The sequence below is a fragment of the Panicum virgatum genome, chromosome 5K (assembly GCF_016808335.1).
Source record: "Panicum virgatum strain AP13 chromosome 5K, P.virgatum_v5, whole genome shotgun sequence".
NCBI lineage: Eukaryota > Viridiplantae > Streptophyta > Magnoliopsida > Poales > Poaceae > Panicum > Panicum virgatum.
The window spans coordinates 24,825,924-24,842,885 of record NC_053140.1 but is presented as its reverse complement, the minus strand read 5'-3'; the positions used below and the strand labels follow the sequence as shown (position 1 = coordinate 24,842,885).

Here is a 16,962-nt window from a genome sequence, read left to right as displayed (position 1 = left end):
CTACGGCGATTCCCATTATGGAACATGGAATGATCGTGGAGGGTGACTCAATCCAAACTGCTTCGGAAAAGTCTATTATTCTATTTGACAATTCCTCCCGGGTGTTTTCCTCGAGAAGTGCTTCATTGAGAGGATTAGGAGGAGAAGCAATGTTTGGAGAGATCAATGGTGACACAAGCATCATCTCTTCGAATAGGTTGTGATCATCATGATGCTCCATCATTGGAATTTCCAGATAGCTGATAGGAGGGGTGAAAGCAGTTTTCCCGGAATCATGATTGAGGCTCCCATGCGATGGTTTTTCTTGGAGAAGGTTTTCTAAAGGGGAGCCTAGAAGAAGATCAAAATCGACGATCGGGTAGACGTGGAAATATAAGAGAACCTCGATTTTGTCTATCTTGACCGGCACTGCCCATGCGATCCCCCGACATTCAAAGAATAGTCCTGAAGGCCTTCGAAAGAGTCTGTCGATCGGGTCTAGAGGCATGCTTCCTATGAGGGTGTCTTTGAGGAATTTGGACATGATGTATGCCTCAGCAGTGAGGTCATGAAGGGCTTCTACGACAGTTCCTCTTATTGAACAAGAAATGGTTTTGGAGGGTGAACTAATTCGAACTGCTTCAGAAGAGCGTTTCATTCCCTCCAACCATTCCTCGTTCATGGATTTTTTGGGAGAAAGGGATGCCGTAGGTCTCCTATCATAGAGGTAACTCGAGGTGTTTGTAAGGATTTCATAAAGATAATCCTCAAGTTGGGAAGAGTACTTTGAAGGGTGACTTTCTTCTTCCTTCGATGCTCGTGGTTCGGGAGAGGGCTCGACAGACGAATATAGGGATGTAGGAGGTGAAGGGCTGGATTCGGCTGATGAGGGACTCTCATGGTGCAGCTGGGACTCGTGCTGGGGCTCGCAAGGGTAGGAAGGAAGAGAAGATTTTCTTAAGATGCGATCTAGGATTTCCCTTCCTTCTGTTGGAGATTGGTGTGCAAACGAACCTCCAACTGCGATATCGAGATCGTCGGCTGAGTCCATGTCTAAACCCGTGTAAAAGATGTGCAAGGATACATCTTCGGGTATAGACCAGTCTGGGCATGTAGCTAAAAGGTGTGAGAATCTTGCCCATGCTGCGCCTATGCTCTCCTTCTCTAATTGTTCAAATGCAAGGATTTCACTTCGAAGAGAGGTTGTATGGGCTGAAGAAGAAAACGAGAGGCACAAATCATCTCGAAGCTCTTCCCAATCTTGGATCATACCCCTCACGTTGTGAGTGTACCATTGTTCCGCCTTCCCCACGAGAGATAAAGGGAACAACTTCCACCTCAAGGTTTCCTGTCACATGCCTGGTATTACCAAGCACGAACACAGTTCCTCAAACACTTGCAAATGAAGGTCAGGATCTTTGGTTTCTAAACTAGAGAAGGTTTGTGCCCGAACCATGGCAATGATGCGAGGATGGAGTTCATAGCCAGAAGTCGTGAAAGGTCTTGAAGAGATTGATGGCTCTGAGAACTCATCCTCAGAGGTAGAGAGTTGGTGGACAAAAGAGGATGACATGGTATAAGGATAAAAGAAAAGAAAAGGTAAAAGAAAAGACACACGCTAGGTTCGAAGATAACTACAGCAGTCGTTCCCCGGCAACGGCGCCAGAAATGCTTGTTGGTATTTCTTAACTCTTACAGAGAAGTCCGCAAGCGCACGGAAATACCGTTGTAGCACTTCACCCGGGAGTATTCAGGGTATCGTATTTTCCATGAGGAATGGATGTGTAACTGTCTTCTAACTAGATTACCCCGAAGAAGATAAGAGATAGAGAGACCTTAGGGTAATGTGGTTCTAATCTAAGGATGGGTTCAAGGGAAGATACACTAATGTTTTCACTCGCTCACTTCAGGCACCGGTCTGACCCTGGTCTGCCAGGGACCTCCAATATCGCTCTATGTCGTACCCAGGCGGGGGGGGGGGGGAGTGCACTAACCACGTAGACTGTCTCCGTAGCGGACGGACAGGACTGTCACCACCTGCCTTCTACCCCACAATACCAGCTGAGTACGAGACAAATAAAGGTAATCTAAGGCCCAGACACCACGCCTATGCCTTCGGCTACTACTCTAGAGTTGCGCAGGGTTATCCCGTCTTTATCAGGAGCCCTCTTCTAGAGTATCCGCTACAAGAACGGACGATGAACACGCGAACGAATGAGAACAAAAGAATAACTTAACTAGAACTCACCAAATAGAAGAACCCGGATGTGTACTCTAATTGTATCGTATCCGTAGAGGTACAAAGCCGAAGAGACGCCAACAAGTCCGGCTCTTCTCCGTACTCCTTCCTCACACACTCCCTAGGCTAATGATACAAAGAGATGGAGCCTCTCTACTCTTCTCCTTCACATATGAAAATGGTGTGTGTGTTGAGAGGGGTCTCTCCTCCTCCTCCTTATGTAGCCTCTCCATGGGTGGATCCGCGGTTAAACTCACAAGGTGGTACTATGCACGTCCGGAGTAGACGTAGGGGAGCTGTGGGAGACCGCAGGAGAAAGCTGGGCCCATTTAGGCCCACTAGGGGTCAGCCGACCAATTAGGTCGGCCGAGCCCAAATGGGGCTCCCTCAGGCCTTTCTTCCTCTGGATAACTGATAGGTGGGCCCTGGTGTTGATCCTTGGGTGCATCTTGCTTGGCGTGCCCGTTTCGTCTGATTTGTGGGCCATCCTTGTAAGTGGCATTTCTGGGTAGCAGTATTTTGTGCATTTCATCGTGTATTCTCCTGTGTTTTCCCTACTTTGCAGATGTGTGCGCCTGTAGATGACAATTCACCAAAACACGTGGAATTGATTAGTTACAAGCCCTATATCTAAGTTTGGTGATTAAATATCCTGAAAAGCTGCAGGAGTTGACGGTTAATTTTAACACTTAAGGACCGTCAATAGTTGCACCGACGTTGCAATCGTACGCTTGTGATCTTCCTGGGAAGTGGATTGGTGACTTGGACTTGATCTTTGTTGGTACTTTGTAACGTCACGAATAAAATCTGCAAGCGCACGGATACCGCTGTAGCTTTTATCCAAGAGTATTCCAGGGTATCGTATCCACTAGGGAATGTGAGTACACTATCTATGGGTTCAGACAGTCCAAGGACACACACACTAGTGTGGGAAGGATAGGATAGAGAGGACTAAGATTTAGAATCTATGCCTAGAAGAAGAGATCACGTCGCCGTTATACTTCGAGCTACCAGTTTCGACCGGCTTAAACAAGCCAATAGCTCCAGTAATAGTGCTCTATCCGATATCCAAATGTGGAGGATTACTAGGGCTCGAGCAGGGCTATCACCACCTGCTGGCTACCTCTACAAACCGTGGGACTATTGGACAACTGAGTGGTATAGTTCAGCCTAGACACCACGTCTACGTCTTTCCCTACTAACTCTAGAGGCGTACAGGGTTATCCTTTTCTATCCGGAGCCCAACTGTAGAGTCAAATGCTACTTGCTAAGCATACACATCAACTAATATAATGCAGAGATGATAACTTACGATCTAGACTCAAATTCTAAATAAGAAAATCTCGAACACTTACAGCTGAATAAGCATCCGTAGAGGTACAAGCGGAGAAGAGCGCCGACAAGCCCGGCACATCCCCCGACTCCTCCTCACTCTCTTGTAGAGGTACTAATTGGAGAAGGTGTGATGTTATGAGTGTGGTGTGTGGTGTCTTCAATTCTCACCCCCTCCCCAAGAGAGTGGATCTCATGTTGAAATTGGATCTCATGTTGAAAATCATGCCATTGAGTGGCATGATTTTCAACATGACACCCAATTTCACGGAGTTGTGGTGGCATGAATCGAATTTTCCCATATATATATAGGAGGGAGCCACCAGCCTCTTGCTCGGGAAATGAGCCAAACTGCCATTGGGGACCAACCGCACCTCACCACGTGTCATCTGAGAGGTGGTGGGGCCCGTGGGCCGCCACCACTGGGTCGGGCGACCTGGGAGGTCGGCCGACTGTGGGCTGGGCCCGTTTGGCCCGGTCTTCGGTCAGGAGACTACTAGGTGGGCCCCCATGTCATGTATATGGGTAAGGGCCTATCTTAAGTCGGTTTGGTAGCTCGGGTGGGCCCGTGGATCCTTGTGAATGCGTCTGATTCATCGAGAAGGTGTTGCCTCAGATCGATGACGTGTCACCTTGCTTGTGGGCTGCGTCTCTCTCTCATGTGCAGCTGCCAAGTGGGCCCTTTTGGCCTTTGGGCTTGCTTGTGCTTGGTCCAAGAATTTATGCCTTGGATAATAAGCTTGTTACATGCAGTTTTGGCTCAAATTCACCTGCACACATTCTCAGACTAGCATCTGTGGAATTCGTCAAATAATCATCCTATGCTAACATTTATTCCTTCTGATGCTCGACTTTTGCACGATAGTTGACGGTCAAAATGGGTCGTTAGTGACCGTCAACAATCTTGCACTGAGTTGTGGGTCCTTTGATCCTTGTGCAAGCCTTTCGGTCCACTCAATCAAATCAGCATCCAATCCTTGACTCAGAGGCGTTTGAACGTGTCACATTGCCCCTGGATCGAAGGCGTGACGCTGTGTGTGGAGGTGCTAGGCCGACCGGCCTAGGGGAGGCCGGTCGGCCTGGGATTTTGCCCAATTTCGTCCAACTTTGGTACATGTTCATTTGAAATCACAACTCATCCAAAACTTGTGGAACTTATTAGAATAAATAAAATATGAATGGAACATAGTGTAAAGCTCAATTTATTCCCGAGAAGTTGACGGTCAGAATGTGAAATAATAGCCGTCAACACATACCTATCTCTGTCCCTTTGCCATCTTAGCTCCAATGAGAAAATCGCTGATATAAAAAATGTCATATCATAAAAAAACTATCATCATTTAAGAACAAATCACAGAACTTACGTAACATTAACACAACCTGTTTCTGATGTATTCGTAGTTGTTGTCCTGGTCCTCTTTGCAACACGCGAATCAACCGTGTTCGTGACATCAAAGAGAGGAAGGCGAGTTTCCATTGGACTGGGGCAATATATTCTTGTTAAACATATAGTATAGATGTAGATTACGATAGAGATTGCAAAAAGATCAGCAACAAGATGTGTGTACTCACGCTGCAAAATTGGTTCGGATGAACCTTCATCACGTAGTCTTCGGCGTTTACCACCGCAATGTTCCCATCCATCCATCGATGACATCGGCGCCGGTGACCTCGAGCTACATGGACACCGTGCGGCGACCCGATCTGCCCTGCGTCGCTGCCGTGAGTCAATACGTCCCGACGTTGCTGGAGGGAACCATCCGCCGGCGAGGATGGCGCAGCCGGGCTGCCCTGACTCCACCGCATGGATGAGACCATGCAAGACTCTAACGTCTGTGGCGCCTGTTGCCCGAGCTTGCCGCCGACCAAAACCTGGCGTCGGAGGCGGCAGGTGTTTGATCGCGGATGACTGATCGGAATCACGATGGAGAGGGGGCGCCGACGGCTTCGATCCGCTGTCTGGGGCGCACCGATCTCCCAGAACAGCGAGACCGATATACTCGGCCTCCGCGTCTGCGTCGCCGTGTCCGCCGGCGCCCCTATCTCCTGCGTCACACCGCTATGGAAACTCCGGGCAAAATTATGGGAAGTTTTTGATTCACGACAGCAATCAAAGGGCCCACGAAATTTTGTACCAGGTGGGTATGGCGGGCAGGTAGGTGGGCGGGATGTGACAAAAACTTTTGGTTTTTTGGTGGAATCGTTTTGCATCTTCCAATTCTTATAGGTCCATCATGGGCCCTCAAGGTTGGAGGCCTGATAAGTGGGGACGCCGTGAGAGGTACAAGGATATTAATCTTGGTAAAAAGGGTTTCAATTCTTTTGATTCCTTATAGTATAGATAGATGCCCACGCAAAGGATTTTTCTGGAGACGTAGCTTTTTTGGAACGACTCCTGCCTCCATTGTCCATGCCACCGGCGTCCATTGTCCCCGTCACCAGTGTCCATGCCTCTCCTCTCCACTAGCACCCTAGGCAGTTGGCGTACCTGTCCACCGTCGGCGCACACGTCTCCCTGTCTCCGTTTGTCCTTGCCACTGCCGTCCAATCCTCTCCACCAGCGCCCGTTTTTAGTTTGGACACCGACACCCCTATCCATCGGCGCTCATCGATGTGCTGACCACCCGCATCCATATTGTTTTGTCGCTGATAAAGGTAATGTTCTTCATCCCATTTGAATGTTTTGTTTCCGTGGTCCTGGTCGCCTCCATGCTCTCCCAGCCCATCCTAACATCGCACATTACATGGTCATCGTCATTAGGGCCCTTTCTGTTCATGGAGGTCACCCTGTGCTCCCCTGATGCGCTTTTCGCTACCATATCGATGAAAGGTGGTCGAGCTCTTTGTTGAGAGTGCTAGAGGTAAGATATTGTTCTCATTCAACTTTGATTCATTTTTTGTTTTAATATGATGATTATAGTGAACCATGTAGTTTTTGATGTCTGTGTTAATAAAGATCCATGATCCATGATCAGTTGAATGTTTTTCTTAGCAATGGATGGCTGTCGACCATCCAGAGATATCACAAACACGTTGAATCATCGTAATAAGCAACAATTACGTGAGGAGCCAGTTACCCATGATGTGGCCGCAGATATTTTTTTTTCATGTCTTAGCAATGTAATATAAGCTTTGTGCTTCATGGTTGTTATTATGAATAAACAAATGATCTATTCATGATTCTTTTAGAATTGCAGGTGCTTCCACTGAACAAAGGGAGGCTAAGCAGCAAATCAAAGGGCAAGAGAGAAGTACGCAAACATGCCAGCCGATAGAAAAGCGGAGTTGAATGCAAAGTGGTGGTAAAGTTACCAGCGGAAAATGGCTGAGAGAGAAGCTGCTCGGAATAATACAGAAAACCTCAATATAATCTTTTTTCCAAACCTGACCCATGCGTGAGTCTCCTAACTCAAAATGCATTGTCTATATGTAGGTGTTGTGTCTATGATTAATGAAGCGAATATGTCCAATGACATTGTTCAGCAGCCGACTTCTAAGTTAAACGGAATAACCATATATAGATGATTTTGATGATTCATGATTGCATCGTAATGATTCTTTCCAAAGAATTTCATTGGAAGATACGAGCACATATAGAGAGCATATGGTATTATTAAGTATCTATGTTAATTAAAGATAGATATTAGGCATGGTATTAATTTAATTGACTAATGTTCTAGCATTTTTCGAATCAAATGGGACTTTCCGGGATCATCTCTTGTCTTGCAACAGAGGGACGGACAAAGATAATATGCCAGATGATTAGAAGGCTGATAGAAATGCTAAAAAGCAAGCAAAGAGGACTGTCAATTTTTATGATCTTGTGGCTAGCGTTGCATCCAACAAAGGTAATCACATTTCTTCAAGCATTATTATTTTAATTTCAACATTAATGGTGTATTTCTTAAATTATTATATTTGCATAAATATTTGTGTGTAGATAGAATAGATGGTACCTCTGTCAGACCATTTTGTACTGGCACACATTAGGAGTTGAGGATGAGATTACATCGGAGGAGCTGAAAAGGGAGTATGATAGGAAGAGATATCTTGAAATGATAAATTTAGCAAAGCATGCAAATATATTTAAAGCTAATGAATGCCGGGAGGAAAAAAACATACACAATCAAGGTATTATAGTCTATAATAATCCAGTATGAAACTAACTGTAATATTTGTTATATGTGGACTATAATATTTGGCCTACAATTTTAGGTGAACAGATAAATACACCAGATACTAGGACCTTACAATCTGTATTGATGCAACAACAGTCCGGTCGATTAACTAGGGCGCTCACTAGAAATATTGATCGAGAAGATCAATTTGACTCGGGTTTATGGGAACTAGATGGTCCAATGCATAGAGTCGATGGTATACTTTTTCAAATTGGCTTATGAAAATGTATTCTTACATGATATACATGATAACTAATTAATAATGATATGATTTATTATTTAATAGAGAATGATTTAGATCAAATAATGAACCCAAAGGATACTGGAACAGAGAATATGGAAGACGATGAAGCACGTGTATTTCAAGTTAGATGTTTGTTTCTTATTCAAGAAATTACTCGACTACTATTACTATTTAATATATCAAGAATGCTGTATATAGAGATGCTTTGGAATCATGAATACTTTGTGCTACAGTTTTCAATAACGGTGACATGTAACAACATGCATTTCTATCGAAATATTTTCAGATGTCAGAATTCATAATGATTGAATATATGTATAGTGTATATGTTTAAACATACTTAACGCACTTTAGATTAAATAGTTTGTTGTAGTGGTATGTTACTGGATTTCTGAATTACTGGAATCTGCAGTTTCATATGAGAGTCTTTGTATTAGTTTATATTAGAAGGTTAGATGAGATTGGATTGCTATGATATATTAGTAAATAAATTTAAATTTTAATATTCATTTGATGCAATTCAATTATTTTTAAATATTATTTTTTAAACACGTGTCTTAGGCCCACCGTACCTCTCACGAATGTTCCACTTGTCAGGTCCAAAGGTTTAACGAAAGGGGGTGGTGATTTTTGATACAAGGAAAATAATTCCACCCAAAAGACTTGTTTTTTTCACCAAAAGTTTTAACATACTCCCATCGTATACCCACCCTATGGATGCACTTTGCCGCACGTAATTAAGGGAGTTAATTGGTCAATCTAATATTACTATCCTATTGCACGTCCGGGGCACTGTTTGGTTTTTGGAATCACTACTACAAAAATTATTAATCCTGGCGGGCAAAAACGCTTAACCGAGGCATTTTTGGCAACCGCCTCGGACATAGAGTCACGATAAATAATCCATTTTCCGAGGCAGTTGGTTGCCCGCCTCGGTTAATCAAATAGAAAAAAAACAAAAAAAGTAGAAAGCCCGTGGACAGGCCCGCCGAGCCCACCCATGGGCCCGCTGAACCCATCCACAGGGTCCACCTCCCCGAGGCCGGATCCACAAGCCCCGAGGCTGGATCCGCGAGCCCCGAAGCTGGATCCAGCCTCACCGCCGGCGAGGTCGCCGTTGCTGGGTCCTCGCCGTGGAGCCGCCGCCGTCCTCGTCATTGCTGGGTTTGCCCTGCCCGCCGCCACCAGCCACCACGAATCCACCCCACCCCCACCTTGGCCTCAGCCCCGCCCCGCCGCCGCGATGCGTGCGCCCGACCGAGTCCGAGGGCCAGCGCCGGGGCAGCCCACCGCGCTGACCGCCGCGCAACGGCAGCCCGCCGCTCGGGGCTGCCGCCGCCGCACTGCGCCCTCGCTCAGGGCCGCCGCCGCCGAGGGTGGGGAGGGGGCCGCCAGATCTGCGAGGGTGAGGGTGAGGAGTGCTGGAGGGAGGGAGGGAGGGGACGGAGGCCACCGCCATGCAGGGCGGAGTGCACAGTTGCCGCCGTGAGAGAGAGAGAGGAGAGGGTTGCCGCCGTGCAGCGGCTGGGAGAGGGAAGGGAGTGCGAGGGAGTTAGGGTTTTGCTCTCTTATATACTCCTTCTCAACAATTGAGCTCAGATGGGCCTGGTCTGGGCTTAGTCTATTAACCGAGGCGGACTGTTATAAGGTGACCGCCTCCGAAAATAGGACTATTAACCGATGCAGTTATTTTAATGGTGACTGTCTCTATTAATCGATTTTGCGAGGCGGTTTCTTTGACCTCCTCGGTTAATAAAAAATGATCACCTCGGTTAATCGAAGGCATTAACCGAGGAGGTTTTTTAATGTGCCTGCCTCTGAGGCAATTTTAAAATGCTTCGGTTTATGGAATTTTGTAGTAGTGAATGCTAAGAGAAAGAACCACCCAGATTATTTGGAAGGCAACCACCGCATAGTACTTTTCTTTTGAGCGTTCGGTGATTATTTGTTTCGGAAAGGGTCGCCTATAGATTAATTGGAAGGAACACCGCATAATACTTTCCTTTTGCACGTTCGGTGATTGTTGGTTTTGGAAGGAAAAGAGAAAGGGTCACCGGGTCACGGTCACCCAGAATTTATAAAAGGTCTTTGCAGGCAGACGCCCCCTACATGTTTGCTTGATCATTGCCACCAGTATCCCTGTCCGCCGGGAAGATGCCCTAGAGGTTCGAGCTTCGCTGGTCGGCGCCACCGACGGCCCTGGTCGTCGCCATCCGAGGGGGCCCGTCCGCCGAGAAGGGACCTCTAGAGGTGCGAGATTTGATTCTGTTCTATGTTACAATGTTTCATTGGTGGTCGTTTCACCCTCGTGTTCTACCTCCGTTAACCAGGATGCTGATCAACCCACCCATGCTGGTGATCAAATACCAATCTCTTTGTTGAAACTGCTAGAGGCTTCGCTGGTCATCACCATCGGCGTTATTGTCTGCCGAGAAGGTTGCCCTAGAGGTGCGAGGTTTGAATTTGTTCTACATTATTACAATGTTTCATTTGTGGTCGTTTCAGCGTGGCGTGCCACCTCCATTCACCAGGGCGCCGATCTGCATGCTCACGTTGCTGACAAAATACCGATCGTTTTGTTCAGATTGCTAGAGGTATTTTAGATATAGAGATGCATGTTGTTCTATTGATATTGACCAACACAGAGGTGATTCTTTTTTTTTTGTCATGAATATTTTGATCAGCTGTAGCAAATGGATGGCCGTTGACCATTTGGAGATATCACAAATACCTTGAATTGTCGTAAGCGACAATCATGAGATTGTCCTGTTAACCAAGCTGTGGAAAATGGTAAATATGTTCCTGTTATCTATTTATAATTGTTTCATTTTTGTTGTGCACACGATTCATAAAACCATAACAATTGCAATTCCAGTTGATTGCACCGAGCAAAGTAAAGTTAAGCGGCAAAGGGCTAGGGAGAAATACGCAAGCATGTTAGCCAATAGAAAAGCCGAGCTGAATGCTAAGAGGCGGCAAAGTTACCATCACAAAAAGAGCGAGAGTGAAGCTACTCAAAATAATATATAAAATCTCGGTATACTTTCTTAAAATCTTTCCCAACAGACAGTTTGTTAATCTGGTAACTCAAAATGCATGAACCATATACAGGTGTTGCTTCTATGGTCAATGAAACAAATATTTCCAATGATGATGTACAGAAAGACATTTCTGAGATCAATGGGGGAACCACAGATGATTTTGGTGATACGTGGTTGCATCGCAGTGATTGTTTCCAAAGGACTCTAGTGGACGATATGAGCACTCCATTAAGAGCATCTGGCACTAAGCTTTGTCGACATTATAGCTTCATGTTAATAACGAAATGCATGTGGTAATATTTTTACCCTATTTACAAACCAGTTGTTCTTCCGGATTTTTCCACTTTTGAGCAAAGGATGGAGAAAGGTAGAGAAAGGTCAACCAAGTGGTACCATAATATGATCATAAGGCTGAAAAAATGCCAAAAACCAAGCAAGTAGAGAATGCAGTCGTTATGATGCTAGAACCATTGTTGCAGGTAATGAAGGTTTTTAAATTTCTTGCAAAAACATTGTATGTATTAAAAGCTTTATAATTCCATGTTTCTTTGTGTGCAGATCGAACATATGTTATTTGTGTCACGCTATTTGGTTCTGGCGCATTAGAAGTTGATGATTAGATTACTCCGGAAGCACGCGGTTAAGAGGGAGAAGGACAAAAAGAAGATATCTTGAAATAGCGGATACGACAAAAAACATGAGAAGATATTGAAAGCTATAGTGTCACATGCAAAAAAAAACACCCAAACAAGGTACTATATGAGAGCTTCATTCACTACAACAAAAACTGATTAACCGAGGCGTTTTGAAAAGGTCACGGAGGCGGGCACGTTAGGTGGCCATATTTTATTAACCGAGGTGGTTAAAAAACCGCCTCATAAAATATATTAACCGAGATGGTTGTATTATTTACTGAGGCAGTTAAGAAAATCACCTCATAAAATATATTAACCGAGGCGGTTGTATTACTTACCGAGGCAGTTAAAAAAACCGGTTCATAAAATGTATTAATTGAGACGGTTGTCTTATTTACCAAGGCGGTTCAAAATAAACGTCTCGGTTAATCATTAACGGAGGCGGACGTGTATAAGACTTCTGCTCCAAAAATCAGGCCCAGTCCACAGCCCACTCAGCCCATCTCAATCTCTGAGTATATATATAGGTCCCCTTTTAGGGTTCCCTCTCAATCTCTCTCCCTCTCTCGTGCTCCACAGCCGACTTCTCCTCCCCCTCTCAGGGCGTGTTTGGTTGGGTTGTGGCTGTAGGGAAAAGTTGTTGTAGGTTGGGAGCTGTGAAAAGGCTGTTGTGAGATATGTGCTGTGAGAAAGCTCAAAGTCGTTTGGTTGAACGGCTGTAGCTTTTTGGAAAAGCTCATGCTCACGGGTCCCACATGTCCTCTGACCCCACATGTCAATCTCTCCTCTCTCTCTTCTTCTCCTACCTCTCTCTCGTGCCCCACTCCTCACGCGCGCCGGCTGTAGCCGGAGCTCGCACTCCCGCCTGCGCCCCCTGTCCTCCTCCCGTGCGCCGGCGGCGATGGAGCTAGCGCTCCCGCCCACGGCCAACCTCTCCTCAGCCCGTGACCGTCGGGGCAGATCTCGCGCGCCGGAATCACGAGGCGGCGGCGGCTCAAGCAGGGGCCGGAATCTCTATGTCCTCACCTGCCACCCTCCCTCCCGCCGCCCCCTCTCGCCTGCCGCCTGCCCTCCTTCCCGGCCATGTGCGGATCTCGGCCGTCCAGCCCAAATCCCGACCGTCCTCGCGTGGCCTGTAGGGGGCAGTGGCCTGCGGCGGCGGCGGGCGGCAGCGATCTGCGGCGGCCTGCAGAGCGGACGCAGCGTGCCTCGCGCGAGCGTGGAGGCCCAGATCCGCGTGGGCGGCGAGGTCGCCGGTCCCCTCCCGATCCACTTCCCCCAACACTGGCCTTCCCTCCCGATCGACTCCCCTCCCAGCGGGTGTGGGCCCGGTTGAGGCGGCAGCGATGGGACGCAACCGTGGTCGGGGCGTGACGCTGCGGTGGCGGCGGGCCACCACCTCCCCGCTGCTCCTTGCGGCAGCCACGGCGGGGCGGGCCACCACCTTCCCGCTGCTCCTTGCGGCAGCCACGGCGGGGCGGGCCACCTCCTCGCTGCTCCTCGCGGATTCGGCGACGCGTGACCTTCTCATCGGCGGATCCGGTGGCGGCAAACCCAGATCCGGCAAGCGGCGGCGCGACGGCAGCCTCCCCGTGGATGGGCTCGGCAGGCTCGTGGATGGGCTTGGCGGGCCTGTCCGCGGGGCTTTTTCTTTTTTTTTAATTTTTTTAATCGAGTAACCGAGGCGGTTGCATTATAAAAAATAGCCTCGGTTAATGCCACGATTAACCATGACCTTAAGACCGAGAGGCGGTTGCAAAAACAGCCTCGGTTAAGACTTTTTGCCCATCTCGGTTAAGAAATCTGTAGTATTAATTCTGTTCGTATGGAAAAAAATACTAAGCGTATGTGTTCAACTTTTGGCAGACAATTTCAGGTGAAGATGTGGATACACCTGATACTGGGATCTTACAGTCTGCCTTAACGCAGCAGAAGTCAGGTCGAGCAACTAGGACGAACACTAGACATGTGGATCGAGAAGATCAGATTGACTCGGATTTGTGGGAACCAGATGACCCGATACATGGAGTTGAAGGGGATTATTGCAATTCACATTTCTTTAAATAGGCACGTGCATCTCCACTAGTTGAATAAACCAAAGTTTGAAAAATGAACTTGATCAACAAACGGAACCCCCCCCCTCCTCTCTCTCTCTTTTTCCCGACTATACTCGTTACACTGAAAGATGTATAACCTTCCATCGTCAAATCTTCCACAACTAAACGGATGCCTAACAAATAAGCACAGGTTCAAGATATATGCTGAAATTTATTTGTTAGGCCCATAAAGCACTACTCTGATCTTATCTGTATGATGTATAAATTAAACCAATATAAAACAGCTTATTCAATACAAAAAATAAACGAACTAAATATACATATGGTAGCCAAAAATAAAATTAAATGCATATATAAGCATATCTTACATTAGTACAAGAATCCTATTCTTTTTTAAGAAATTATTAGTCCAAATAGACGTTGGTCAGAGCAAGACGGGTCACTGCTCAAACCACCGCGGCTGCTTCCATTCGAAGGAACACACGGCCCGGCTACACCCACAGCCTTCTCGAGCTGGAGACCGCACCACTCAGCTCCCGGCATCATGGCCACCTCTTTGGCCACTGCCGCGACCAAACCAGCCTTGCCGACGTCCTCCCTATGGCCTTCTCTGTTACCATTGCCACCCAGGAAGGTGGCCACTGCCCTCACGGCAGGCCTCACGACGTCCTCCTCCCACGCGGCTCGCTCGATTTCGGGGTCCTTGGCCTCGCTGATCTTCAACATGAGCGCCGCAGTGGCGTCCAGGCGGCGGATGCTCCAACCTGGGGTACCGCGGAGCCGGCGAATCTTCCGCAGCTGCCGGCGCGCTAGCCTGCACGTGCTGGCCTTGATCTCGGCGGCGGCTTCTGATAGCAGTCCCGCACGCAGCTCATCGTCACCGTCCAGCTTCCCCATGGCCTCCAGACGGAAGTATGTGTCCATCTCCGGCACGCCGATGGCCCTTCGGATGCCCCTGGAGTAGTCCGCGTCCGGCTTGAAGAAGCCCCGTACTTCGTCGACGAGCCCGTGCTCCAGCATGCAGTCCACGCGGCTGCGGATGTAACGGTCCAGCACCGGCATGTCGGCGTCCACCCAGAGGAAGCAGCACTCGTAGCGCCGGCGGAACGTCGGCTCCCCGTCCAGCAGCGCCTCGAGGTACCTGTTGGAGCCGCCGGCGACGATGGGGACGCGGCCCCTGGCGTGGACGGACTCCACGGCACGGATGGCGTCGCGGCAGAAGTCGGCAGCCGTGTAGTTTGCGTCGGGGCTCACCCCGCCGATGAGGTGGTGCGGCACGCCCCGGGACTCCGCCGCCGTCACCTTGTTGGTGACGACGCCGAGGCCGTCGTGGACCTGGATCTTGTCGGAGTTGACGACCTCCCCGCCGAAGCGCAGCGCAAGGTCGACTGCCAGCTTGGACTTGCCGGTGGCCGTGGCGCCCATCACCACCACCACCTTTCCCTTGTGGCCGCACAGCATCGTCGCTCCATTGGTGCCGTCCATGGGTGCACAATCTGTCCTTGATTGGGCAGCAAGCACATATACAACCAAAATGAGATGGATCTCTCTTTTATATCTAAATAGGCCTAGGCGTACGTGATTCCCAAATGCATGCAGTGGTCGCTACCGTGAAGCCAGCTGCCCAGCGCGCCGGAAAGTCACTTGCTCGATCGATACGTTTTGCAAGGACGAGACGGTTGATCTGATGGCATCATCATCGGAATAGTCCCCACCTACTTGTTGGACTTGGACAAATTAAACGATGAACGTTCAGATAGTCCATCGGGGTCCTAAAGAAATACTTTTCAGGTATTCTCGTACGGCCGGAGTGTCAACTGGCCGGTAAAGTCGTCCGGTAGTGTTTCCGCGCACAGAAACGCCACGCAATTGGCGACTTTTTGAACTCAACCGGTCGTTCGTGCCGGCCGTGGGAAACCCACCGTGAAAACGGCTGCGAAGTTGCAGGCTAAGTACGGTGAGAAAACCAGCAGGTCTGAGACTGAGGGGCTTCTCTTAACGGGCCTCTTTCTACACTCGGCCGCGCTTTCCTCCCTCTTAATGAAAAACGTGCTCAGGCACGATCGCGGAAAAAAAAAAGAGACTGAGGGGCTTGTGATAGCCAGCAATTCCATCACAGCCACACAAAATGGCCATTTAGTACTGGTCATAGGGGTTGTTTGGTCCTCCCTTTAGTACCGACCGCAGCAAACACAATTGTGAGGATCCGAACCCACAACCTCATGCTTCCCTTGTAGCTTCTTTTACTATCCCATCTATATATCACATGTGACTATGTGTGAAATGCTTTCTTTTTGAAGTAACTCGTGGAAGCCTATTTAGTACCAGGCCAAGACACCGGCCGGTACTAAATGTCACCCTTTAGTACCAGTCGGTGTCACTGACTAGTACAAAATGACCGCGCTATTTTAGTACCGGGCCATAACACCACCCGGTATTAAAATAAGACATTTAGTACCGGTCGGTGTTACCCACCGATACTAAATTGCCTCCGAGAACCTTGTACCCAGTACTAATTTCGCACGTTAGTACCAGACGAAAATGCATCCAATACTAACGTGTTGGACGAATGCTCATTTTTCTTGTAGTGCATCGTGCATCTAGATGGAGGACTGTGGAATAAATTGATGGTTGATCGGTTCTTCTGAAATTCCATGCATCTTCTGCTAGTTTTTGCTTGCGGAGAACGGTTCAGACGGTGGAGCGTATACTACCAAAAAACCAGTTTTTAAGTCTGGTTGAAACCACATTTGCAGGGGCACAGATGCTGGATCCCCTCCTGCATTTTGCAGCTACAAATAATTGTTTGCATGAGTGGGTAATAACATGCCCATCTCTGTAAAGCTATTTACGGGAGCAGGCCATTCCATTACTCGCCCCCTATAAATACGTTTCAGGTGGTGAGCCTGTGACCTGCCCCTATAAATAAGTATTTGCAGGGACGGGTTAGGACATGACTTGCCCTTGTAAATTATTTTTCAAGTGATGGCATGACCCGCCTTTGAAAACATCTAGCCCGCTAAAAATTTCATCGATTGATTTTAAATTTTCTAAAACTATTTCTCGTCAGTTTCTTAAAATTTTAGTTCATGCCAACTTCGATCTAACAAACTAGCATGGGATCGAGTGTCATAGTGATCGACATAAAATATGTTACATAAATATAAATTAAGCATACCAAATCATAGAGAAATAGAATATATACATCATTAGAGGGGATCATTAGAATATATTATTAAAGTGCACATTGAATATTT

At 47.7% G+C, this 16,962-nt stretch overlaps 1 protein-coding gene across 1 annotated transcript; it reads right to left on the bottom strand.

Annotated features, from left to right (window-relative positions):
• Positions 1-14,051: 14,051 nt before the first annotated feature.
• Positions 14,052-15,199, bottom strand: LOC120710604 (adenylate isopentenyltransferase 3, chloroplastic-like). Its single transcript, XM_039996240.1, has one exon. It carries the CDS (start codon positions 15,188-15,190, stop codon positions 14,099-14,101), a length of 1,092 nt encoding a protein of 363 aa, XP_039852174.1. The 5' UTR covers positions 15,191-15,199; the 3' UTR covers positions 14,052-14,098.
• Between the last annotated feature and the right edge of the window lie 1,763 nt (positions 15,200-16,962).